The sequence below is a fragment of the Pongo pygmaeus genome, chromosome 23 (assembly GCF_028885625.2).
Source record: "Pongo pygmaeus isolate AG05252 chromosome 23, NHGRI_mPonPyg2-v2.0_pri, whole genome shotgun sequence".
Lineage (NCBI taxonomy): Eukaryota > Metazoa > Chordata > Mammalia > Primates > Hominidae > Pongo > Pongo pygmaeus.
This window is the reverse complement of record NC_085931.1, coordinates 29,682,319-29,710,280: the sequence shown is the minus strand read 5'-3', so window position 1 is coordinate 29,710,280 and position 27,962 is coordinate 29,682,319. Positions and strand designations below refer to the sequence as shown.

Sequence of the window (27,962 nt, the reverse complement as noted above, 5' to 3'; positions counted from 1 at the left end):
CTGCCCCAGGCTCAGTCCCCATAGACCCCAAGTTGGCCCTGCCCTGAACCCTGTGCAAAGCCCAGACACAGCCTCAGGGTGGGACCTCTGGGAATGCGCTCTTGATCTTCAAGCCCCCTCTCCTGTTTTCCTTGCAGGCTCTGAGGCCTCCTATGAGCTGACACAGCCACCCTCGGTGTCAGTGTCCCCAGGACAGACAGCCAGGATCACCTGTTCTGGAGATGCATTGCCAAAAAAATATGCTTATTGGTTCCAGCAGAAGTCAGGCCAGGCCCCTGTGCTGGTCATCTATGAGGACAGCAAACGACCCTCTGGGATCCCTGAGAGATTCTCTGGCTCCAGCTCAGGGACAATGGCCACCTTGACTATCAGTGGGGCCCAGGTGGAGGATGAAGCTGACTACTACTGTTACTCAACAGACAGCAGTGGTAATCATAGCACAGTGACACTGACAGATGGGGAAGTGAGACACAAACCTCTTCTTCATCTGTTTTACCCTCTCCCTCCAGCCCCAGGACCACTGTGGACCAACCCATAAGCAGGTCTGGCAGAGTTCACCTGGTTAGGAGATCCTTAAGCTGCCTTTCCCTCCACTCCTCTAGGCAGACTTTGCAGGAATGAGTCAGGAGTGGATTTGGGCCTGGCAGGGCCAGACTGTCCTGTGTTTCCTTGCCCATGGTTTGAGTTGTGAATGGAGAGTATGAGTGGAAAGACAGACACAGTGGGACGTCCATGCAGGCATGAAAAGCCCAGAGCGACAGGGTAAACTTTCAGCTCTCAGTTCAATGCAGTCTTTGTTTCATCTCTTGGAAGAAGCATTTCTCCAGAACTAAGACTCTAGACTCACAGAGCCCGAGGTTGTGGGGGAAGACATTAAATTTTGCTAATGGATCACTAAGGATGTTTTTGAGTGGATCCACTACAATTTATTCCTTGATTCCTGGACTCATGGATCCTGACTGTGGGAGAAATAGTACTGCATATTGGGCACTGCTGTACAGCGTATGCCCCATCATCAAAGACATTGCCCAACTCTACATGTTTTTGCCATCCTGCTGCCACAGTAACTGAGTCTTCAAGCAGACACTAAGCCATTCATATAAGCCAGATGCCACAGAATTATTGGTGAAGATGGTAAGACACTTGAATGCCGTGAGGATGGGCCCATGGTTGCTGTTTATTTGCTGTGATATGAGTTCCTTGGTCAAAGCCCCCTGTGGAATACCATCATGGTGGGTGAAGCATTCTGTAATCCAGAGATAAAAGGTTTGGCAGAAGCACTGCAGTCAAAGAAAGCAAATCCCTATCTATATTAAGTGTGTCTTCTGGCAAGAGCAAAGAGCTATCCCTGCCATGAAGGAACAACTTTAATGAAATTAATATCAACCAGGCATCCTATAGGGACCTTCCTGTTGGTCTTTACTGTTGGCAGATGGTCACTCAGCAGTAGCTACAGCCAGGTCAGCTCTAGTGAGTGGTAGTCCACTTTGATGAGCCCATGGACAGCCTCCTTTTCTGCAATCATAGGGCATTTGTTATTGAGCCAATTGGGCAATGACGGCAGTGGTTGGGGCAGACTGCCAGGTGTCCAGAGAGTCACCCATCCTACCAACCTGTTTAGCAAAATCAATTCCTTCTCATGTCAGACTTTACAAAATATTCCCATAGGAGATAAATATCCTCATGCTTTCTGCTTGCTCACACATCTCTCCCTCAGACATAGTTGTGAGCAATATTCTGATTGTATTTCCTGTGTCCCTGAACATCCTTGATCATCTTCCAAGGCCCTGAGTCACAGCCCATGAACTAGGAACCTCTGCCCATCTCTCTTTGCAGATGACGTGAACCAGATACACTGCTCTAAGTTCTGCCTTAAGGAGAGTGTTCCCCCACCACTGCTGTTCAGGGAAGCCCAGAGGCCAGGTGGGATACTAGCACTGTCCACAGCAGGGATGGCTGCATGTCCTGCAGAAACCTCTGTAACCCCAGTCTAAGTGCCTCCTCCTAGGAAGCTGGTCCCAGGGAGCCCCTCAGGAGGCCCAGGCTGTAAGGTGAGAGGATGGCCATGGGGCAGGAGTTGGCCTGCGTCTATTTGGCCACCTCTTCATGCAACTTATTTGTGCCTTGTGACCTGATCCATGAGGTCTCAGGTACAGCCCGGCCATGTGATGGGGAGGCCACTGTAAATGGCCACCTTGGACTGGGGGGCAGACAACACCCAGCTCATTGGCAGCTTGTGTCCCATGGTGAGCTCTGTGGCCACACACAGTCACAAAGAGCCCCTGTTGAGGCCCAGGAGCACCCCCCCCACCCCAGTCTTTCTCTAATGGAGCTTTCTACTCATTTAGAAAAATAACAATGAGGAGGTTGCTCGCCTACCTCAGGTCTAGGGTCACTAGGACCACCTAGACCACATCCATGATCTTGTCTGATTATTCTGATTCCTTGTTGGCTCAGCTATGCATTCGTGTAACCAAGCCACAGTGTCTTAGGCACTAAAATGCCACTACTTGGCCCCTGCCTACCCTGGGATCCTGTCAACCACATCTTGGTATCCAATTCAGCTTTAGCACCACTAAGAGAAATCTATTTTTATATTGAGAACAGGAAACATCAGTTATTTCAATTGTGGAAATTTTATAAGACAATAGTGTGGAAATGTTTTAAGAGACATTTTACTTAGAGTGAAAGACCTTCCATTAAACCACTCAGTAAATTGCTCCGTAAATGGCCAGCCCAAACCCTGAGTTCAGACCAGGCACAGCCTAGGTGTTGGGACCTTCTGGGAATGGGTCTCTGTCATCAACCCCTCTCTACCCTCCTGTCTGCACAGCCCTGGGCTTCCTACATGCAGGGACAGCTCCCCTCAGTGTCGGTAGCCCTGGGACAGATAACCACGATCATATGCTCTGGAGATAACCTCGGAATAAACATGCATTTTGGAACAAGCAGAAGCCAAGCCAGGCCTCAATGTCGGTCCTCTAGTATAACAGCAACCAGCTCTCAGAGACCTCTGCTTAATTTTTAGGCCACAAACTAGCGAACACGGCCACCCTGACCATCAGCAGTGCCCAGGCCAGGGATAAAGCTATTACTGTGCCTCAGATTGTGACAGTGGGGGCAGCTGGCAGGGACTCACAGTGACACAGACAGATGGGGACTTGCAACAGAACTGTCCCACCTTGGCCTGCCTCTCATTCTTACCTGCCCTCTGAGCAGCTGTAGGTCAGGCCTCAGAGTCAGGTGTCCTCTCTGGTCCTAACCTGGCCCCTGCAGGGCTGGAGATTCGTAACAGCTTTTCCATACTCTCAGGGCCTACATGCGTTCAATAAAACCTGTACAGGGGGAAGCTCGTCGAAGCTGCAAGGACCTTTTACAGGTCTGTAGAACACATGAGAACTTCAGGAATCCATATAGTGTCACATGGCTCCATGTGTAATCACACGTCACACAGGGAAGGAGAGAGCTGTTTCACAGGGTGCAATCCTACTGGAATTCCTCTTTTCCTTGCGTAGAAACAGCTTAGTGGAAGCCATGTCTCCTCTGGTTTCCTAGATGAGCTGACTCCACATTCTAATGGAGCACCTGAGGCCTGATGAGGACAGGAGACCCAGCCCCTATGGGCCTCAGGATCCTTCCTGTCCTGACATTTCACAGAAACTGCAGAGGAAGTGCAGACCCAACCTCTGGTCCCACCTGGGGACTGTCTTCAGGGGACACTGACCTTTCCCAGTCCCCAAATTCCCAGCACCTGTCTGACCTGACTGGGTGTGCCTCCAGCTCCCTGATAGCTTGGATTTTATCTCTGGGCTCTGGGCTGCTTTCTGGGGAGCTCACTAAGAATTCCTTGGTGCCAAGTGCAGGACTTGCCCCTCTGCTCCATATCCCGGGTCTGCAGGCACAGGGGGCAGGTCCTGCTAGGTGAGGCTGGCACCCTCTTCCAGGAGGGATCGCTCATCCCAGGCCCTAGGGCCAGGTTCACTGGGCTTTCTTTTCTCACTTAGAATCTCTTAAGTCTTTTTGTTTCCTTGTTTAAGAGTACAACTGCTTTTTGGTGAAATCATGTGTATACATCAAAGTTAACAGATTACTGTCACAAGCGCATATATATATACACATCCTCTTCCTAGATGGGGTAACTGTGGACACTCTGCCATAGTCGTCTTTTTGTTTCTCTCTCTCTCTCTCTCTCTATCACAAGTGAGAATATTAATAGCACTCTTCTATGCAGACCATAATCATATTCTCCACTTGCACAAGAATGATTCTTATAGTTGCTTAATTTCCTTGCCTTTCAGGACCCTGAAGTTTCCCATGCTCACATTTGGTTGCCATGTCTCTGATCCAACAGTATTCCTTGGAAGCTGAGGCTTATGAAACATTTTGCAAGAAGTTCCACAGGAAAACTCAAGTTCCTGGTGCACAGTTGGACCATGTTCATTGTGTGCAGTAGAACCTTGTTCCAGTGTTGAGTCCATTTTATGTTTTGACCATCAAAGGGAAGGGCATTATGACTTTTGGGGACTGAGTCAATGGAGGAAAGATAGCAGCTGATGATGACCTTATGCTCTGATGTGTATGCGGCCAATGTCTATAGATGGATTTGGAACTTGAAGGAGCTGCTCATTCTGCAGATGGAATTTCCAGTGCCACATCTCCACCACCCAGCCACTAGCACTCGGCAGGCACTCTGTAAGAGGAAGCCCTTCACTGCCAATCAGCCAGTACACAGGTGAAGGTGAGGGAGACTTAATAGCTATTAACTCTCAAAACAAACTGAGGAATAAACTCAGGTTCACAAAGTGACTTTGCGGGAACAGCCTGAGGAAGCCAGTTAATTAGTGGCAGAAGGTTTTGCCCAGAGCAGGAGGAATCACAGGATCACTGAGGACCCAGTGATACCATGGTGTGGAGGTGCTGTGAAGCATGGTGACATTCAAGAAAACCTGTTCTCTACAAACACCTACCTACCCACAGGCACAGCAGACACCCCAGCTATGCCAAGGGCTCTGTCTTCCTCTAGAGTAACAGCCCGGTGGCAACCAAGTATCCTCTGAAAGGCAGGTGCCCCGTCAGTCAGCTCTGCACGACTGAAACTAAAGGAAAATTGCCAGAGAACTTTCCAGAAAACAGTCAACCTGCTTGTGCTGCTGCACTGATGGTGACCCAGGATCAATGGAAGTAACAGAAGCTTAATTTCCCCATGGCTGCATGATGGACACCGGGAGAGAAGTGTGGAGGCCGATTAACCACCACTCTAAGTGGCTTCAGCCCCAGGTAAGCAGGAACAAGTGAGGGGGCTGAGCCCACTTGTGTCTAATCAGTTCCAGCCTCAGCAGCTGCATCCTGGAGACCAACAGGGAGTGTGTGCGCTCAGCCCCTCCCAGATTGCTGAGCATAACCAAGAAATTTCCGTCCGCACACCTGACGCACCACACACCTGCCTGCACCACACATCTGCCCCCAGCTCCTCACTTACAAGACGATATCAAATCAGACAGGGACTGGTCTGGGTCCCAGATTCCCTCAGGTTGCCACCATCCTCTCAGATCCCCACACACAGCAGATTCTTCCCCTCACACTCCTGTTCCAGGTTACTCTTCTCCAATATGATGGGGGTTTGCTTTCACTGTTTCTGTATTTTTTGTATTTTCATGGGTAAGCTGAGCCCCTTGTACCTGGTCTTGAGTCAGGCAGGGGCCACACACGGAAGAGGAATTCCTCTCCGGGGGCCAGCAGTCCACGGATCAAGGCATCAGGGACCTGAGCAGCAGGTTCTGTTCCTATGCCTGGAATCAGGAGGCCCATGAGCCTCCAGCAGCCAGTATGGAGCAGCCACCAGCGGGGGCAGCAAAGAGTCGCCTGGGAAAGCCACCTCAGGATGGGGTGGACCTGGGCATCAGGGAGATGCTAACACGCAGGGAGGGTCAGTGACCACGACCTGACACCTGGAGGGAAAATAGGTCCTTCTTTTTCTAGAGTATTGTCCTTGACACTGATGTAAAAATTCTAGCACCAAATTTTATCTTCAGCTCTTGTAGATGCTCCTATTTCCCTGACAAAGGTCCAGGCAATTGACTTCCCCACACACCCTCTCCTCACACACCCAGTTGTGCTAAAATGCTGTCCCTGTCACGCACAGTGTCCTTCCTGAGGTGACACGTGTCCCCCTCCCTGCCCTTTGCTCTGGGAGCCCCTGTCCTGTAGACACAGCAGCTTCTCCTTCCCTGGCTGCTCCCCATCTCCACCATCCCTGGGCTTTCCCATCTCTTTCCTGGGAAAGCTGCCAAATCACAGCTCTCGATTTCCTTGTGAGGCACAAAATAGTTGCTCATTAACCTTCTGTTGCCTTAATTAAGTTTTTAATTCCTTGATTTGTTTTCCCCAGCAACTGAAGACAGCTTAGTCATAATAAACATTCACTTCCAGGGGTCTTGCAGTTTGCTGACCCCTCTCATTCTCTCATGGAGCAAACATTTTCTTGACCTCGTTATCTGTCCTTGGTGCTCACAGCACCCTGGGGACACTGAGGCACAGCATCTATGACCTGCCCTGGAGCTCACAGCCAACGAAGAAACTTACTGCATCCCATGGATCTTCCAACACTCCATGTGCACTTGGCAACCAAGAAATTTTATTCTTCTCTAGCACTGAGGAGCTGTGCCCTGGGGTGGGGTCTGTACCTATCCAAGGCACGTGCTGTCACCTGTAGAGTGTGGATAGAGGGTCCTTGCATTAGGTTCTGGAAAGTGTCTTCAAAAACGGATTTAGGCCTACACCCAAAATCTCCTCTCTGACACAAATTATTTATGTTCAGGATACATGTAGAGGCCTAGACCAAAATTCACCACCTCCCTCCTGAGCCAGAATGGAATGGAGGAGGGGACTGGGGACCCCAGATAATTTTCCCATCACCACTGTGACTCTATGGCCACCTCCTGCAACAGTCAGGGACAATCCCATAGGAAGGGCTTCATGTATCCTAGGAAAAACACCCAAAGTCACTTATGAGCTCTGCCATGACCAAGAGAGCCCAGGATTCGGGTTGAGCACAGCGTGGTGTGGAGATATCTGCAGAGACTGTGGAACCAGTTTGTAAAGGAGATCCTGTAGGCTGAGGGTGGGAGTACAAGGCCACTCCTCCCCCTCTCTGCATCCCTTGGGGCTAAGCCCTTCTCTGGAAACCACAAAGCTCCTCCAGTAGCAGCCCTTGACTCTGCTGATTTGCATCACAGGCTGCTCTTTTCAGCAAGGGGATAAGAGAGGGCTGGAAGGAACCTGCCCAGTCTGGGCCTCAGGAAGCAGCATCGGGGGTGCCTCAGCCATGGCCTGGACCGCTCTCCCTCTGAGCCTCTTTGCTCACTGCACAAGTGCTGCCCCAGTGTCCCAGTCACCTACCCAGCTCCAAGGCTCTGGGTCCAGCCTGGCCTGACAGTGATCTCAGCAGGGCCCTGCCTGTGGTGTGCAGGATGCTCATGATCCTGCTGCAGGGGGAGGGGCTGCTGGAGGTGAAATCCCCCCCACTGTTTTTCTGTGCTCATGGTCCCCTGAGGACACTTTCATTCCTGAAACTCAGGCCAGGCAGGTGGGAAGGCATTGTTGGGTTGAGCCCCTCAGTTTCAAGTCTATTCTATTCTCTCCCCTTTTCTTGCAGGTTCTGTGGCCTCCTATGAGCTGACTCAGCCACTCTCAGTGTCAGTGGCCCCAGGACAGACAGCCAGGATCACCTGTGGGGGAAACAACATTGGAAGTAAAGCTGTGCAGTGGTACCAGCAGAAGCCAGGCCAGGCCCCTCTGCTGGTCATCTATAGCGATAGCAACCGGCCCTCAGGGATCCCTGAGCAATTCTCTGGCTCCAACTTGGGGAACACGGCCACCCTGACCATCAGCGGAGCCCAGGCTGGGGATGAGGCTGACTATTACTGTCAGGTGCGGGACAGCAGCACTGCACACAGTGACACAGGCAGATGAGGAAGTGAGACACAAACCCTTTTGCCATCTATGTCACCCTCTTTCTCTAATTCGAGGACTATGAACAAAGCCTTAAGCAGATCTGGTTCAATTCTCTTTAATCTCTGCCCCCAGCCTGTCCCTCCCTCCAGTCCTTCAGGCGGGGTCTGCAGAAAGTGCAATAGTAGTTCATTTAGGGTGATGTGATCAGGATGGACTGGTGTTTTGGTGACTCAGCTGTGACTTGGGAAAATAGGGCCTGCATGGAAGATCAGACTGAGGTAGACATCCACAGTTGTCTCTGGATTTCCATTGGTGGTGACAGGCCAGTCCTTGCCCCAAATGTCCTAGATCAGTCCCCAGAACTGCCCAGCTCAGGCTCCCGTGGTAGCCTGTCATTCTTTAGAGAAACACCAATGGAGTAGACACTGTGGGATCTGCCCAGATCCCCTGTTCTGAGCTTACCCACTAAGCACTACTGGGAGCTTCTGGCAGGTCAGAGCTGTGTCCTCACTGGAAAGTGCTGTTCGGTGCAGAAAACAGACTCCTCCAGGTCTATGCCCTTTCTCAGTGAGGTTAGGTTTCATGACTGCCTGAGGCCAAGTTCTCGCCTCTGCCTCAATATAGGAGGACCTGAAAATCCTGCCAGCTCCACAGCTCCCTGTAGGAAAGACTTGAGACCTCAATGAGGGTCAGGGTCTCCTGCCCAGTGTTGCTTCCCTCACCTCCTTTCACATCCTCTGTGCATGCAATTCCTCATCTCAGAGTCTGCTTCCAGGGAACCCAATTAAGATCACCAGCCATCCCCAACATGGGCCATGCGGGACTTCAGGAGGCCACTGCATGCTGGAAAGCACCTGTTTATTCCTAAATTAGCACTGTGAGAATCCACATGCCCAGTGAGATCTGAGTGTTTCTTGCATTTGTATGGAATGAAAAGGGAGCCTGACTTGCCAGGTGCTCTGGGGTCTAAGGGAGAGTTGGAGTCAGATCTCCCTGCAGGGAAATCCGGGGCAGAAGGAGAAGCCTCACCCCATGCAGGGACCACAGATGCACCCGCAGGGTGAGCTGCAGGATGGACACTGCCCACCTCCACCCTCCACATCCTGTGGAAAAAATCATTCTTTCCACCCCTCCTCAGCCTATCAAAGTTGACACTTAAAAAGCCACCACAGCCCACCCTTGTCAACAGGAAACCCATTCACATCTCCACCAGCCGCACAATCTCCAAGATTCTTCAAAAAATAATAACAATAGCCATGCAAAGTATATGACATATATCATAAATAATTGTCCTTAGATAATATATGAAAATGATACTCTTTTTGATATGCTAGGTAAATAAAATACATTATTTAAACTCACTGACTTCTTCTCTTTGTATTTATAACATGATGACTAAGACAGTGGGATTCCCATGAGGCTCACATCATATTGTGATTGAACAGGGCTGGTCTGCAAGGCTTCAGGTTACAGGGGCTGTGGAGTGACCTGGTGCAGGAAACCCCGTCTCCATCCATAGGACATCAGTGTGAGCCCAGGGAGAGGCGCTGGTATAAAAGAGATGAGAACCCAGGTGTGAACCACCTGCTTGTGCAGGGGACTGAGCCTTCACTTTGAGCCAAATAAGTTTTCTTTCCCAGGTTCAATCCTGAACAAGAGGGCTTTCTGGACTTCTGTTTTCAGGCTTGTGCCCCTTCAGGTTTGGGGCTGTCTGGATCCCAGCCAGGGGACACTGAGGAAATCCAGGAGTCTCACACCGACTCTGTTGTATTTCATCTGCTGGGGCCATCCCAAACTGCTGTGTACCATTTCCTTTCCCAGTGCTCAAATAGCTGCTCCATGCACTTGTCATGGTTTTATAGCTCAGTCTAGGTGGGAAGACAGGATAGTGTATGTTACAACATTTAAATAGAACCTGAATCCCTTAATAGTTATTTTAATATGGAACATTAAAAGAGTTGCATCATAGGCAACGGGGAAAGATGAAGAAAGATTAAAAGCATTTGGAGGAAAACATAAAAATGTATTTATTGAATGTCTGTGTGTCTTCAGTGTCTCAGGGTTGACAGCGGTCAGCTTTAGGTTGTCCTGAGGATGTGCTCCGATGGGGGAAAGCAAGAAAGCAGGAAACACGCATCTCTGTGACCTGACACATAAATCACAGTAATAGAAATAAATCTTTCAATAAACCTTTCACAATAATATCACTCTGGTGCACACAGAAAGGCCTGTTAGCAAACTTTCCCTTTCCCCTGCTGGGTCATATCCGCATGGATCACCTGTGTGCAGAGTGGACTCTGTGGTCTCCATTTCTCAGGCTGAGAACCAGAGGCTGGGAAGGACAAGTAGCCTGCTCGTGAGTGGGAGGGGCAGGATTGGGAGCAGCGGACTCAGGCTCAGGACTGTGGCCCTGGTCGGTGCTCCTTGTTCCCTCCACAGGGTCCCTCCCACATGTGCCTGTGTGGATGTGGGTGCACTGCCTGGGGTGGCTGATGTGCTCCAGGGATTCGATGCTGCAGATGCTTCAGGACAAAGTGTGGGGGTGGGGATGGGACGAGGCTGCAGCTGCGGAGACCAGGGACCAATGATGCCCAGCAGAGGTTTCCAGTGGGGGTGGGCAGCCCCATTTCCTGACAGTAGAGACAGCCTGGAGGTGGGTGCCAAGCAGAGGGCACTGCAGGGTGTGCCCAGGCCTGGAGGGCCACAGAGACACAGGCACCACACAGCAGAGACACTGAGCGCCAGGAGCTCACTCAGGTGAGGGGCTTCAGCAGATTTTTCTCTCCTGAGCAAATCACGTGCAAAGAAATCAACTTCCTGTCATCAGAATAGACAATCAGGGACTTTAGTCTCCTCGGCTGAGCCCCGCTGTCAAGGGAAGCAGAAGTCTCTAAGTCCAGGCCCAACTGAGGGTGGGGTGAGAAGAGGAGCTCAGGATGCAGATTTGCATGGAGGCCCCGCCCTCCTCTGAGGCAGAGGGGATAAGACAGGGCTGGGGGCAGGCCCAGTGCTGGGGTCTTAGGAGGCAGCGCTCTCAGGACGTCTCCACCATGGCCTGGTCTCTGCTCCTCCTCACCCTCCTCACTCAGGACACAGGTGACGCCTCCAGGGAAGGGGCCACGGGGACCTCTGGGCTGATCCTTGGTCTCCTGCTCCTCAGGCTCACCTGGGCCCAGCACTGACTCACTAGAGTGTGTTTCTCCCTTTCCAGGGTCCTGGGCTCAGTCTGCCTTGATTCAGCCTCCCTCCGTGTCCGGGTCTCCTGGACAGTCAGTCACCATCTCCTGCACTGGAACCAGCAGCAACTATGTCTCCTGGTACCAACAGCACCCAGGCAAAGCCCCCAAACTCATGATTTATGAGGTCAGTAAGCGGCCCTCAGGGGTCCCTGATCGCTTCTCTGGCTCCAAGTCTGGCAACACGGCCTCCCTGACCATCTCCGGGCTCCAGGCTGAGGACGAGGCTGATTATTACTGTAGCTCATATGCAAGCAGCAACAATTTCCACAGTGGTCCAAGTTCATGGGGAACCGAGACCAAAACCTGCCCTGGGCTCTCAGGCTCCCTTTTTGTTCTGAAGATGCTTCCTCACCCGGTGCAAGCGGCTTCCTGCAGCACGGCCTTGAGAATTCTCAGCCCTCTCCTTCCCTACTATGAAGTCCAAAAGAAAACCTGTGCTGTGGTTTCTCTTCTGGGACAGTGACAGTTTCCTGTTGCTTGTGTGTTGTGGTCCCTAAATGTGCAACTCTTCTTAGCTCTTCAAATGCAGGGACAGTGACAAGGAGCTGCCTGATTCCCTGCTGTTTTCAGGAACATCCTCATCCTCAATGCATCCCCACCTTTCTCACTGTGCAGACCAATCTGCATGAAGTCATTAGGGGGAGTTTCCAGAAATTACATCTTACTCCACTCTGTGTCTTCCATGCTCTAGTGAAGATGGCCCTCCTGGCTGGGCTATTACTCTGCACCTCTGTCCTGAGGCAGTGACCACCGAGGGAAGATCTGAAGATGTTTCTGAGAAATTAGGAACAAAGAGGAAGCTGTTGTTTTTCTTATTTTTGCTCCTCCTCCTTGCCCCAATACCTCAGGTTGCTGAGCTAGGAGATTTTGAGTGACAGGCTCAGTGTTTTCTCAGAATCCCCCTCCCCTCACATCACTGAGCCCCTGTCCTGGAAATGCCCCACATGTGGACGGTCTCCCCATAGACTGGGAGATTCCCATGTGGCTCCACAGGGAAGAGTTAGCCTGAGTCCATTCCTTCTTCCTCATTGACATCCAGCATTTCTAATTTCCATAGGCATCAATACTTTTGTAACTGAAATCTTTATTAATCTGCTAATGGTGATAATTTAGGAAATATTTAGACATGAGCTGAGCCTGTTGTTAAACATAGCTATTATTATATATATTTTAGGCTTCATAAACTTCAAATAAACAGATTGTATTAAAAACAAAGTAATCATTTTACTATATGTGTATCCTGTATCATCATGTTGTGTACCTGAGATATACACAATAAAATTTGTTTCAAAAACAAAAGTGTATTCATTGCCTATTGCTGCATAAAAGTTACTCCTTACATTCAGCATGTTAAGAGAACACGTGTTTGTGATCGTGTCACTTTGGTGCATCTAGATTTTGGGAGCAGCTTGGTTTGGTGGTTCTGGCTCCAGATTGGTCATGAAGTTGCAGCCGAGCTGTCAGTCAGGGCTGCATTCTGAGACCAGAGCAGGTGGCCAGGCTCAGTCTGAGGGGGGTTCCACCGTCCCTAACCTTTTTGGCAGATGTAGATCAGCTCAGGGTATAAGGAGAGAGTGACATGTAAGGCCCCTGTCCTGTTCCTTTATGTCAAAGACCATCCCATGCACGTATAATTTTTTTCTTTCCTCATACATCCTTTGCATAGAGCCCTGCCCCATTCATTCCAAGCTGCAAAATATTCCAGGGTAGAGTTTAAGCCGACTATCTTCTAATGGTTATCACCATGATTTTGATCTCACAAGAAACAGGGCAGTGAACATCCCTATGCAGACTCCTTGTAGTTCATGTGCGGATATGACCACAGGATAAATTTCTAGAAGTCCAGTTGTGGTATGTTTGTACAAAGTCAAAAGGTTGTATGTTTGTAATTTTCACCCATTATTCTCAGATTCCTCTCCAGCGGGGTTCCACCAATTTATAATGCCAGCCACAAATATTTGATCAGAGTACGCTGTTGAAACTTTACATTTTTGCCAACCCATCAGATAGAAAAATGTTATCATGTTATAGTTTTATTTTTGATTTCTCCTCTTCTGCTTAAGGTTTAGCATTTTCTCAAATATTTCAGTGGTCTTTATTTTATAGAATTCAGTACACTTTTTCTTAAATGCCCAGAGAAAAACTATTTTAGTCTTAGCGGTCACAGATGGTGGCTCTCAGCTGTAATCCCAGCACTTTGAAAGGCCGAGGTGGGCAGATAGCTTAAGCCCAGGAGTTCAAGACTAGCCTGCGCAACATGGTAAAACCTCATCCATTAAACTAAATACAATTAATTAATTAATTTTTTAAAAAGTACTTTAGTCTTTGTTACTCAAGAGTGACATCTGCAGATACGTAACCATTTAAAACTATAGAAACAACTCTCAGCTCTAGGACCATTTTCTGAGCTTCTTGTTAAACATAGCCATTAAAAACAGGTGGCAGGTCAGGAAAGGCCCACCAGATGTAGCTTAATTGTTCCTGGTTTGTAGGGGTAGGTGAAGTTTGATAATTCCACCAGCATAAGTTCTAGGTGGAGATCTCTTTGTGATTTCACCTCCTACAGTGGCCAGGGGTGTTTCTTTGGATGAGAATATACGCGTATCATCTATTTGGTTGGATCTTGGGTCTGCCCAAGACAGCCCTGTGTCACAATCTCATAACTTTTATCTTCATCTGTTTGCTCTGAGTCATACGATAGTTTTAGCATAACAGGAATAGACTCGCCCTAGATGGAAAATCAGAGGGAGAGGGAAGGACAAATGGGCAAAAAAGCTTGCACTATATAGGGAATAATCCAGTGCAGGCTCAGAGAAAAAGGTCTTAAAATCAGCTGTGTACCTGAAACCAAAAACATGCAAGATTATTGAAGTTCTGGGGATTATAAGTGAATAAAGTTTAAGTTTTATTCATATTGCAATTTTATATAAACCATAAACACTGTAAAACTCAGAATGTAACAATGGAATAAAAAAGAGAGCTTGAGATTTTAAGCTGTAATGACCCCAAAACAAGTTGCCAGGAAAGGAACCTTGATAGCGGAAATGTGTTACTCTACAAATCATCATTTTCTGTAAAAGTAGATTTTTCCCCCTTTTCCTTAGGTATAAGGAAACATTTCATGAAACACCCTTTTTTCCCACTGTGAAGAGCACCATTATCCCACAAAGAAACTGGAACATTAAGGAGGAAACAATTGAACTTTTGTATCAACACTGAGAAGTTTCTTTATTTACACATCAATATGTTCATACTCAATGATAAAACTGGATTTAGTAATTTAATATGCTTACGATAGATTAATTTTTTCTTTGAGCTATACCATTTTTGTCTATGATTTATCTTAGTTAACTCAGGCATATTCTGTTCTAAAAACAACTCAACTTTTGATATCTTTTGTTTTATTTTCTCTATCAACTATGGCTCTTTTCCAAACACTGCCAGAGATATCCCATGGCTACTCATTATTAAATTCAATTTTATAGGCATTTGAATTATTTGATACTACTCTAAATTATTTCAAGAATGCACAGATGTGACTTCCTCCACATCTAGCTCACAAACATTGCTGATGCTGACTCACTCATCTCTTTCAATCTTAATAAAGTAGGAGTTTACTTTTCTGGACTCACAGAAGATAACAGGAGTGAGGAGGGAGAACCTCCAAAAGCTGCTATCCTTTAAAACCTCAGGATGAATCACACCTGGAGTCTCACCCACACTTGAGTTGGATGGTATATAAATGAGAGTTAAGTCTTAGAGTTGGTTGTGAGTTAGTTAAGGATTCAGTTAGTTTGGGCTGTTGGGATCGGGTGAATGTATTTTAGAAGTGAGAAAGAAATAAGTTTTGGAGTTTGTGGGGTGGGGGGTTATTGGCTGAATCCTGTCCCTTAAAATTCATGCAATAAAGTGCTAATACACAGTGTGTGACTGAATTTGGAGAGAGAGTTGTTCTTAGAGGGAATTAAGTGAAAATGAGGCCATGAGGGTGAATTCCAATCCAATCTGACTGGTGTCCTCCTAAGAAAAGAAAATTTGCACACACAGAAGTGAGACACCAGAGATGAGCCTGCAGAGGAAAGACCATGTGAGGACACAGCAAGGAGGCAGTGACCTGCAAGACAAGGAGAGAGGCCTCAGGGGAAACCAAACCCATCAACACTTTCACCCTGGACTTTTCAGCTTCAGCACTGACAAAGTAAGTGTCTGTTGTTTAGACCACCAGCTCTTTGGCATCTTATCATGGCAGCTCTAGCAAATGAAAACAAGAGGGACCCCAGACGCCAGAGATGAGGGAGGAGGACATGGAGCAGGGTGCAGGAGGCAGGACAGGGAGGAGCTGGAAGATCAGGCTCTGAGGTGCGTCTCCTGGGTGGAATCGTAACTCCACTCAGTACTGCCTGGGGACTTGAAGAAAAATGTTTAACCTTCTAATATTGATTCCCAAAAGAAGACTGGATCTTGAGAATAGGACTCATCCTCCTATTCGTATTATAAAAATGTTCTTGAGGTCACGCTTGTAACACATTTATTCTGTGTCCAGCAGGGGGCACTGCCGGCCTTCATTTAGGGCCCTAATGACTCCAAGTCCCCTGATAATGCTCAAGTGCAAAGAGCATGACTGGTGCTTCTTTTGAGGCCCCTTCTCTTGGGTACAATGTACTCTCCACTCATGACTCCCACCTGGCCCTTCTTCAGACAAGAGCTCAGAGAGATGCTCTGGAAAATGGAGAAGAGATTTGCATCTGCTGCTCACCAGGGAGCCACCCAACAAGGCAAAATAGGGAAGGAAGTAGATTTGCATGATGAGGTTCCGCTTCCTAGGATAAGAGATGCCTGGTGGCCCCTCCCCCAGCAGTGGGTCCAGAGGCAGAGCTCTGGGGCAACTCCACCATGGCCTGGACCCCTGCCCTGCTCACCATTCTCACTCTCTACACAGGTGATGTCTCCCCGGGCTCAGCCCCCGATGAGACCAACATCAGCCTGGCCCTGACCTTCAGCTCAGCACAGGGAGTGATGCAGTGTGGGGCTCTGGGAGTGAGACCTTCATCCTCAGACTCACCTCTTCTGTCTTCTCTTGCAGTTTCTGTGACCTCCTCTGAGCTAATTAAGGTACCTGCAGTGTCTGTGACCTTGAAACAGATGGCCGGGATCACTTGTCAGAGAGACAGCACAGAAGATTCTTACGCACACTTGTACCAGCAGAAGCCAAGCTGGGCTCCCGTGCTGGTTATCTATGATAAAATCAAGCAGCCTTCAGGGATCCCTGAGCAATTCCCCGTATCCAGGTCAGGGGGAATGGCTGCAGTGACCACCACTGGGGCTTAGGTTGAAGATGTGGCTATTATTGTCGGTTGATAGACCTCAGTGGTACTTATCCCACAGTGACACAGGCAGATGGGGAAGTGAGAAACTCCTTCCCCATCTGTGTCATCTTCTTTCTCCAGCCCCAGAAGGACTGTGGACAAAGCTATGAGCAGGTATGGCCCAGTTTACCCAGATCTAAGATCCCCAGGCTGCCCTTTCCTTGGGCCTCCAGATAGGCTGTGCAGAAGGTGGGTCAGGAGTTGATATACAGACAATTATTATAAATTTATTCAATTTTTTCAAGAAGTAGAGGAATAAATGAACATGTTAACTAAAAACATGTTCACTTTTTTCCAAAAAAAAAAGGAAAAATTGAAATTGCAGAGATGAAAGCCACAATATCTAAGATTTAAAAAATACACTGGGTAAGACTGACAAGTTACATGCTGCAAAAGAAATGATTAACAAAATATATAATGTAGCACTATATATTGTTATATATATAATATATATAACATTATATAATATTATATATTGTTCAAAATAAAACAAGGAAAAAATAGTGATGAAAATGAACAGAATATCAGTGAGTTGTAGGACAACTTCAACAGCCCAAGAGATGTGTAACTGAAGTCTTTGCAATAGAAATGGGGTGGAAGGGGAATAAAAAATATTTGAATAAATAATGGCAAAACGTTTTCCACAATTGGTGAAAACCATAAACTGAAATATCCAAGAAGCTCAACAAAACTCAAGTACAGGAAACATGAAGAAAACAACTCCAACATATACCATAATCAAATTAATAAAATCCAGTGATGAAGTGTCACTTAAACAATAATGCTAAGAGCAGTTGTCTTATTAAAGACAATGCAAGAAAGAAGACAGTGAAGCAATGTCTTGAAAATACTAAAAAGAAAAACATGTCAACCTTGAATTCTTTATCAAACAGAAATATCTTTCAAAAACGAAGGCAAAATAAACCCTTTTCTGACATATAAAAACCTACAGAATTAATCACCACCAGACACTTGCTATTAGAAATGGTAAAGGACACCCCTAGACAGAAGGAAAATGATACCACAATGAAATGCAAATTCTCACAAAAAAGAGAAAACATAAGATATGGTAACTACAAGGATAAACACAGAAATGTGTGAATTGTGTTAATGTCTAAAAAAGATAACTATTCAGAAAGAAGTTGATAACATATTGTGACTTATAATGAAAGTAAATTATATCACAAAGATAGCACAAAAGCTGAGGTGGGTGAGAATATGTGATAATGGTCTTTTACTATATGTGAGTGTATAATAGCACCTAAAGGTAGACTTTGACAAGTTATATGTTTACAGTAAGCCCCGAACCAATCATTAAAATAAGCCATTTTTAACAAAAAATAATTATGGTTAATAAGGTATATTAGAATTCTCCATAGAAAAAAAATCAATGGAATGTGTATGTGTGTGTATCTGTGTAATATACATCCGTGTACACACACATATATAGGTATATATAGAGAAAATTATTTTAACAATTTAGTTAATACAATTGTAGCTGACAAGGAAGGAATCTGTTGGTCTGGCTGAAGGCTGGGAATTGAGGTCAGAGTTGATGTTGCAGTCCTAAGTCCAAATTTATCAAGGCAGCACTTCAGGAAACCTCCATACTTGACCTTTAACTCATTAATGAGGCCCACCTACATTGTGGAGAGTAATCTGCTTATATGACATATATTGATTTAAATGTTAATCACATCTGAAAATTATCTTCATGTCAACTTCTATACTAGTATTTGACAAAATCAACCTGGCACTATATCCTAGTAAATCTGGCACTTAAAATTAACTATTACTAAAGCCAGTAAAGAGATGAAAACACTAATTTTAAAAAATAAATCAAAAAGGAAACAGAAAAGGGGAAAGAGGAAAAATGAGCATACAGGGCAAATAGAAAATAAAGAGAAGGAAGGTATATTTCAACAGAATTATATTAGTAATACATTAATTGTAAATGGTCTAAATATCACAATTACCAGGCAGATATTGTCAGACAGAAATTAACAATAAGACTCAACTATAAATGCTTCGTAGGGAAAGATAAATTTCAAATTTTGAAATCCTAAAAATTTAAGGAATCAACGATTCCTTCTACTCCCCAGTCTGCTCCACAAAGCAGTACAAAAAAATTCACTATGAGCTCTTAATAACACACAGCTATAGAAATATGCATCACTTCACCCATCATTCTTTCCTTTCTCCTGCCCCCAAGACCTAGGTCCTGTTGCCAGGCCTGAGAAAAACAAGGAACAGAAATGTTAAATCAAGATGAAAAAGGGAGGTTCTCAATATATGAGTAAAAGGGAAGGAGAGAATGGATGGAAACAACAATGGGCTCACATGCATGGGGTAGTTCTGCCTGAGGATGTTGTTGGATAAATTATTGAGGAGTTTGTATCCATGTTCATGGCGGACACAGGTCTGCAGTTTTATTTTTATTTCTTTGTCATGTCTTCGTCTGGCTTTCATATCAGAATAATGCAGACCTCAAAGAGGGAGTTGGGAAATATTCCCTCCTTCTCTATATTCTGAAGGAGTTCATGTAGAAACGGTATCATTTCTTTCGTAAAAATTTGGAAGAATTCACCAGTGAGGCCATTTGGGACTGCATCATGGGCTTCTCTTAGCAGGAAGACTTTAAATTGCTGATTCAATATCTTTGTGTGTCATGGATCTATTTAGATTTTCTATTTCTTCATAAGTCAATTTGATAACTTATGTCTTTCCAGGAATTTTTTCTACTTCATTTAGGTGATCTATAATTTTTGCATTTATCGTTTGTTATATTCCCTATAAGCATTCTAACTTTTGCGAGGCTTGTACTGATGTCACGTAGTCATGGTTTTGGTCATTTGTGTCTTCTCTTGTTTTTTTTTTGTTTTGTTTTGTTTTTTTCTCTTGGTTAGTCTACCTAAAGGTAGAAATCTGTTGATTTTATTGATCTTTTCAAAGAGTCAAATTTTGCTTTTTGGAGGTTTTCTACTGCTTTCCTGTTTTCTATTACACTGATATTTGGTTCTGATCTATATTATTACATTTTCTTCATTGACATTGAATGAATGCCCTCCTTCTTATGATTATGGGGTAGAAGCCTAGATTATGTATTTTAGATCTTTCTTCTTTCCAATAGTAAGCATGTAATGCAATAGATTTCCTTCAAAGCACTGGCTTAGCTGTGTTTCTTAAATTCTGATATGTTGTGTCTTTGTGCTTCAAAAGTTCAGTATTTTGTAATTTGTGTCCTGATTTTTCTTTGATTGATCAATTACTTAGTAGTCTGTTCTTTCATTTTCAAATAATTGAAAACTTCCCATAGTTTTTCTAATATTAATTCAATTTAATTTGTTAATTCTGCTTTAAATCATACCTTGTATGAGTTTATTCTTTCAAATTTGTTAATATTTTATTTATGGCCTAGATTATGAACCATCATGAAAAATGTTCTATATACATTTTTTAAGACAATGTATATTATTCTGTTCTGAGTGCAGTTTTCTACAAATTTAATTAGGATAAGTTGGCTAACAGTGCAAATCTATATATTTACTGGTTTTCTGTGTAGTTTATTTTGTAGATCTTTGAGTCAGAACTACTGAAATGAACAACACTAACTGTAGAACTTTCCATTGATTCTATGAGAGAGGTCATTTAAAAAATCATCGATCTACATACTTTATTCTCCTGACAAAAAACCTTCTATGACTTTCCAATACCAATCAATCAAGGAAAAAAGGCAAAGTTCAAGCCACTCTTGTTGATAACCATGAGAGCAGTCAGTGATCAGTCATGAGCCTCCACTGGTTAGGCTTATTTAATCAGAACATTTTTCTATTATTTCTTTAAAAATCACACATTTGGGCTAAAATATCTATGAGAAAATTTAAAGCATATACATTGAATAAAACATAAAAGCCAAAAAAGTAATTGCATGTATGTAACATTGACACCACAGTGTCTGCTTCATAGAAATGAACAAAGAGTGTTATTACTTCCATTAAGTTTTCTTACACATTCAATAAATATATATTGAAACCAACTGACTGAATCATCCCAGATACCTCTGAGTTGCTTGGGATGTATTGGTGAACAGAACAGATAAAAATACCTACTTTCAGAGTGGCGTCATGGAGGATGGTGAAGTAGAAAGGTCCAGGAAATGATCCCACCTGTGAACTAACTACTAAAGTGGCAAGAATAATCAGAATCATAATAAAATGATGGAATCTAGTCCTATATCTGCAGCATCTGGGGAAGTGCTAATGAAGAAAGAGGCGAAAGGAAATTTCTGTCAGGTCAACTTCTGACCACAGAAACAACAGAAAAGAAACTTAATGGGTCACTCTGATACAAGAGACAGTCCCTGCAAAGGTATTTTGGAACAGTGACTACACAAATGAACAACTGCACTCCTCAGCAGGCTACATCAACCAAGGTGGAGAAAGGGGTTAATCTGATCTTAAGAGCTGCAATATCACACACTCAAATGTCCAAATATCACAAAAAGTACACAAAGTAACAAGAAAGCATGGACCCTTCAGAGGAAAAAATTAACAAATCAACTGAAAATATTCCAGAGGGAACACAGGAATTGGACATACTACAAACATTACTTTAAATTAACCATCTACATATCTTCAAAAAGCTAAAGGAAATCATGGAAATAGAACTAAAGGGAAAACAGGGTAACAATGTTTGAATAGGTAAGAAATCTAAACTAAGACAAAGAAACTATTAAAAAGAACAGAGCAGAAATTCTGGAACTAAAAATTTCACTAGCTGAAATCAAAATTTCACTGGAGGAGTTCAGCAGCAGTTTTGAGCAGGAGGAAAAATAATCATTAAACTTAAGATACATCACTGAAATTACACAGCATGAGAATAAAGAAAAAAAGAATAAATAAAATGAACACAGCCTAAGAGACATAAGGGACACCATCAAGCATATTAATATATGCCTTATGGGGTTTTCAGAAGGAGTAAAGTGAGGAAAAGAAAAATAAAATAAAGAAGAAATAATGACTGGAGACTTCCATATTTGATGAAGGACATAAATCTATATTTTCAAAGGAGCTCAATGAAATTTAGGAAGATTAAACTGAAAGAAATTCACAGTGGGACACATTACGGTCAAACCATCAAAAGCCACATACACAAAGAAAATGAGAGAACCAGGAGAAAGAGACTCATCACAAACAATATATTCCTATTAAGATTAACATTTGTTCTTTCATCAGGAACCATGCAGGAACCTTTTCACCTCCAAAAGACAGTGAAATTATATATAAAGTGATAAAATAAAAATCCATTGCCTGTCAATTCTATATGAAGTGAAACAATTCTTCCAAATTAAAGGAAAACATAAGATAGTTACAGATAAACAAAAATTAGTAGACCTAGTAGACATGCCCTACAAGAAACACTACAGGAAGTCCGTCAGCCCGAAAAAGGACATTAGATAATTACTTGAAGACACATGGAGAATTAAAGATCTCTAGTAAATATAAAAGCTAGTATTATTGTATTTTTGGTATCTGACTCCTCTGTATGTTTCCCATATGATATAAAAGAAGAAAAAAACTTGATAATTATTAAGCCATGTAAATGGGCACAAAAAAATGTATAAAGATGTTACTTGTGACGATTTACATGAAGAAGAAGAGCAAATGGACCTGGATAGAAACCAAGTTAATGGATGCTAGTGAAACTAAGCTGGCAGCAATTTCAAATTATTTCAAGATGTTAATTGTTACTTCCATGACAACCACTAAGAACATCAATCAGAAGTAAAAAGAAAAGGAACTAAAGAGGGAGTCAAAATCAGACCATGGAAAACAATCAAATAGAACCCAAGAGAATCAATTATTGGCTCAATTTAGGAACAAAACAAAATATAAACGACATATAGAAAACAAATAGCAATATGATACAAGTCTTTCATTATCAGTGATAACATGTAAATGGATAAAACTCACCAAGGAAGCCAAAAATTACAGAATACATTTTTAAAACTAAAAAAAGAACCCACGGCCAGGCGCAGTGGCTCATGCCTGTAATCCCAGCACTCTGGGAGGCCGAGGTGGGTGGATCACAAGGTCAGGAGATCAAGACCATCCTGGCTAACATGGTGAAACCCCATCTCTACTAAAAATACAAAAAATTAGCCGGGTGTGGCAGCGGGTGCCTGTAGTCCCACTTACTCGGGAGGCTGAGGCAGGAGAATGGCGTGAACCCAGCAGGCGGAGCTTGCAGTGAGCGGAGATCGCACCACTGCACTCCAGCCTGGGTGACAGAGCAAGACTTTGTCTCAAAAAAAAAAGAAAGAAAAAAAAAAAAGAACCCACAGTCTATATACACGCTATTTACAGAAAATCACTTTAGACCCAAAGAGTGAAAAAAGATAAGCAAATAGTAACAAAAGGAGAGCTGGGGTGGTTATAGTGACATCAGAAAATACAGACTATAAGTTAAACATGGTTACAAGAGATAAATAAGGGTATTATATACTGATAAAATGGTCAGTTAATCAAGAAGATATAACAATTATACATATATATGCACCAAGTGATAACACTTTAAAATATATGCAGGAAGGCAAATTTGAAAGAAAAAATATGGATCTGTAATATAAGTTGGAGACTTCAATACTCCATTGATTGATTGACTGATTGAGACAGGGTCTTGCTGTGTTGCCCAGGCTGGAGTGCATTGGCATGTTTATAGCTCTCTGCAGCCTCAACCTCCCAGGTTGAAGTGATCCTCCCACATCAGCCTCATAAGTAGCTAGGACTGAGTAGCATGCAACCGTAACTGGCTAATATTTTAATTTTTCATAGATACAAGGTCTCACTGTGTTGCCCAGGCTGGTCTCGAACTCCTGGTGATCATCCCACCTCAGCCTTCCAAAATGCTGGGATTACAGGCATGAACCACTTTGCTCGGCCTTAACAAAACTTTTTAATTGAAGTCATACAGGGAATCATCCACAACCACAATGGAATGAAGCTAGTGTAGAAGAGGACAAATATGTTTTTCTTCTACTCAACTTAGGTTTATATGCTGGAGGCTTGTATAATAAAAGACAGATTAAGAAGAGAAACTCATAAAATTTATTTAATGTCCATTGTACTTGACACGGGAGTCAAGGAAATAAAAACTCAAAAGGTTAATCTGAGTATTTTAAATTTATGTAGTAAGCTGGGGAATCTTAGCTGGACTGTGTGTTCAGATTTTTCTTGGCACCCTCTTTTTTTGGAGACAAGGACGCTCCTAACTTTACAGCTCATGGAACAAGAAGAAGAAAGAAAACTTAAACCAAAGCCCACAGAAGAAAGGAAATAAGAGTCATTAGAGGCATAAAACAAGTAAGAGAATGGATTTGACCCAGCAATGCCATTACTGGGTATACACCCAAAGGATTATAAATCATGCTGCTATAAAGACACATGCACACGTATGTTTATTGAGGCACTATTCACAATAGCAAAGACTTGGAACCAACCCAAATGTCCAATAATGATAGACTGGATTAAGAAAATGTGGCACATGTACACCATGGAATACTATGCAACCATAAAAAATGATGAGTTCATGTCCTTTGTAGGGACATGGATGAAGCTGGAAACCATCATTCTCAGCAAACTATCGCAAGGACAAAAAAACAAACACCGCATGTCTCACTCATAGGTGGGAATTGAACAATGAGAACACATGGACACAGGAAGGGGAACCCCACCAGGGCCTGTTGTGGGGTTGGGGGAGGGGGGAGGGATAGCATTTGGAGATATACCTAATGTTAAATGACGAGTTAGTGGGTTCAGCACACCAACATGGCACATGTATACGTATGTAACTCGCCAGCACGTCATGCACATGTACCCTAAAACTTAAAGTATAATAAAACAAACAAACAAACAAAAAACAAATAGAGAATGGAAAAGCTATAAAGAATATCAATGCAATGAAAAGTTGGCAATTGGAAAAGGACAACAAAATTGACAAACTGTTAGGTGGCAACTAAGAACATAAGAGACAAGACACAAATAACTAATATCATAAATTTGGGACAATACTACCAACCATATGAGAATTAAAAGGATTATAAGAGAACACTGTAAGCAATTGTATGCCAAATCTAGCAGAAATGACACATTTATAGAAAAACACAAATTACCCATCTGACTCAAGAAGAAATAGAAAAAAAAGAAAAAGAACTATAGGAAATAATGAGATTAAGTCAGTAACTGAAAACTTCCCAAAAAAGCAAAGCCCGGGAACAGATGTGCTCAGTGGTAATTATACAAGATTTAAAGAGGCATTAATACAAATCATCCTCAATCTCTTCCAAAAATAAGTTAGAAGCAAACACTTCCTAGCACATTCTATGAGGCCAGCATTATGATACCAAAGACAAAGACACCATGATAAAGAAAACTAGAGACTATCATCCTTTAAGAATAAGCATGCAAAAATCCTGAACAAAATAAGCAAACAAAATCCTATGTCACATTAGGATGAATCAATGTAATACACCATATTCATAGAGTGACAGAAAAAAAGCATATGATCAGATGAATAGATGGAGAAAAAACATTTGACAAAGTTCACCACACTTTCATAATAAAAATACTTAGCAAACCAAGAATAGAAGAAAACTTCCACAAAATAATAAAGGACTTTTTCCAAAATCCACAGTTAACATCATGCTAAATAACGAGATACTGAAAGCTTCCCCAGTAAGATAAAAACAAACAAGAACTTCTGGTATTACAATTGGTTGGATGTTATAGTCAGAGCAATCAGTCAACAGAAAGAAATAATAACCGTCCAGGATAGAAATGAAGGGGTAAAATAATCTCCATTTGCACATGATATAATTCTAAGTGTCGAATGTTTCAAAGAATCCACAAAAAGTACCTACCAAAGGTAAAAAAATTCTGAAATTTCAGGGTACCAGGTCAACTGTGGGTCAACTTTTCTCTGTTATCCTGAGAAATTTAGGTCTCTCGGCTTCAACTTTATCTTCAAAACTGGGAGGCTTTTACTGCCATTAAGTGTTGATTGACTGACCGAGACAAGCTCTCAACTCTGTCACCCAGGCTGCAGTGCAGTGGATCAATCCTGGCTCTCCATAGCCTCCACCTCCCCAGCTCAAACAATCTTCCCACCCCAGCCTCCCGAGTAGCTAAGATTACAAGCCCACAATACCATGCCTGGCTAATTAAAAGAAAAATTTGTAGAGATAGGGTCCTGTTATGTGCCCGGGCTGGTCTTAAACTCCTGGCCTCAAGTGATCCTTCCACCTCAGACTCACAAAGTGCTGGGATTATAGGCATGAGCCACCACAACCATCCTCTTTTTTCAAAAAGCAAGCCATAGGAAATACATGAAGTGTTCTCTTTATTAACGATGGAGAAACTGACTTTCAGAGGGTGGACTCAGGTTTCTGGTGTCCTGCCCAACTCTGTAGGAATTTAAAGACAGAGACTCAACAAAGAATGTGATTTCCATCTGGTGGGAATGAGTGTTCCCAGGTGAATTAGCATATCATTTCCAATTTTATTAATACCATAGATGAGGGCAGTGTAGAAATCCTCTCTCCACAAACACTGACCAGTGTGTGATGAAATGACAATAGTAGTAAAAGAGAAAAGCTTATGATAATGATGATAATTATCATTTAAGTATACAACTAATGTTTAGTGCCAGAAACATCAGGTGTCCCCAACGACAATGCAGCTGTTCTTACAGGATGCGGGCATCAGTCACGGTTCCTATATACATAGGAAGTGAGAGTTCCTATAAGGAATCACATGTGTTTCTCTAAACTTATGTTTTTCACAGAAGAGCGACAGTTTATTCCGCACTCTCCATTCCGTGCTTAAAAACCATGGACCATACAAAAGAATTTCAAATTTCAGACACAATTGCAGAAATTGCCCTTTTGCCACCTCCCCGCAACCATGTATGTGGCCTCTCTGTGCTGAGTTGGGAAGGACACAGTGAGTCACAGCTGGTACAGAGTGAGGCTGGACTCCCTGGTCCCCACCCTCCCAGGTGACAGGTGCTGTGGCATCACCTGGAGGAGGAAGGCTCCTGGACTGAGTCTCATCCACCAGCAGGGGCTGGCAGAGCTGCAGCGAGGAGCAGCCAAGAGAGAGGCTGGGGCTGCCCAAGTTTGAACCTAAGAGGGAGGCCAGCCTGGGGGATCAACGGGTGTTCACGGATTAGTTCTGCGGCTGGAAGTCAGGACAGTCTGTCCTATCCTCTCAGGCTCCAGGAAACACATTCTGAGGGTCAGACTCACATAGCATCACCCAGGACACTGACAGGAGCTGGGGAACAGTGAGGGCCTCACCTGGGAAATGCAGCTGGAGGCGGCCTGGGTCCTGCTGTCAGCCTGAGCAGCTCCTGTAGGGCTGGGATTCCCTGGGAGATGACCTGGGGTCAAGGTGCTCTAGGACAGGGCACAGTGTGAGAGGATGGGGCTCCCAGGGCCTGAGTTCTTCACCCAGGGTGGCCGCCTGAGCCTCCTGCCACTCTCAGAGGCTCATCCCTCCCTGCCCGGCAGCATCCTGGGGAACTGAGCCCTCTGTCCTGGGCACTTCCAAGATGCCCAATCCCTCCTCCCTCTGCCTCTCCTTTTAGCTCCAGGCCGACTCTGACTCAGGGGGCAGCTCCTGTGCTCAGGGGAGTCTCAGGTGGGTGTGGTGGGGCATTTGGGACCCTGGTGCTGGATGGGCATCCCTAGCCTCCTTGAGGAGACGCTGTCCACAGGGAAGGGGATTCTCACCTGCTTCAGGCCACAGCTCTGACTATGGGGCTGTCCTTGGGTCAGTGACAGGATCCACCTGGCTGGAGGGACAAGGGACCACCCACACTCCAGAGCTCAAGCCCTGTGCATGGACTGGGACCCTGGGACCCTCACAGAGACCACAGGGCCTAAACTTGGTTTCTGAGTCAGGTCGGGGTTTCTTGGACTTTTTACAAGTTTACATAAAAGATTGATGGGAAAAACATACGGAATGGAAGAGATGAGGATGGGAACTGCTAGGTTATTTGTATGCATGTGGAGATGCCATAGGAGCAACACCATGTGTGAAATGAGACTGGACTGTGTGATGAATCCACAAAGGCAGGTGGTTTCTCAATAAGCAAACTGCCATATATATAGGACATGACCAATGACGATCCTAATGACAGAAACACATTCTAATGAAATGACCACAATGAGAAAAAAGAAGTGATTCTGGGGGGCCCAGAGGAGAGACGGAGGAGGAGGAAGAATAATGGGTCCCTGGTCCACCTGCTCCTGAGTCAGGTGTCATCAGTGATCTCTCAGCAGGGCCCAGCTCAGCCCCAGGCTGAGCTCCTGGAAGGTCCACAGCCCTGCTGAGCCTGCCCCTGG

General features: G+C 44.4%; 2 protein-coding genes and 1 gene segment (V, D, J or C); all 3 read left to right on the top strand.

The window, feature by feature from the left end:
• The window catches only part of LOC129022801 (immunoglobulin lambda-1 light chain-like), a 310,065-nt gene that overhangs the window by 137,908 nt on the left and 144,195 nt on the right, over positions 1-27,962 (top strand). The window lies entirely within an intron of this gene.
• The window catches only part of LOC129022799 (immunoglobulin lambda-1 light chain-like), a 264,622-nt gene that overhangs the window by 105,647 nt on the left and 131,013 nt on the right, over positions 1-27,962 (top strand). The window contains exon 2 of one of the 3 annotated variants that reach the window (XM_063662782.1): positions 138-438. The exons of the other annotated variants lie outside the window; for them this stretch is intronic. Coding sequence (XP_063518852.1) covers positions 138-438 — 301 coding nt within the window. The remainder of the gene's footprint in view (positions 1-137; positions 439-27,962) is intronic. 3 annotated transcript variants of the gene reach the window in all.
• Positions 10,964-11,795, top strand: LOC129022803 (immunoglobulin lambda variable 2-8-like). The segment is given in 2 exon segments: positions 10,964-11,049; positions 11,165-11,795. Coding segments are annotated over 2 exon segments (537 nt in total).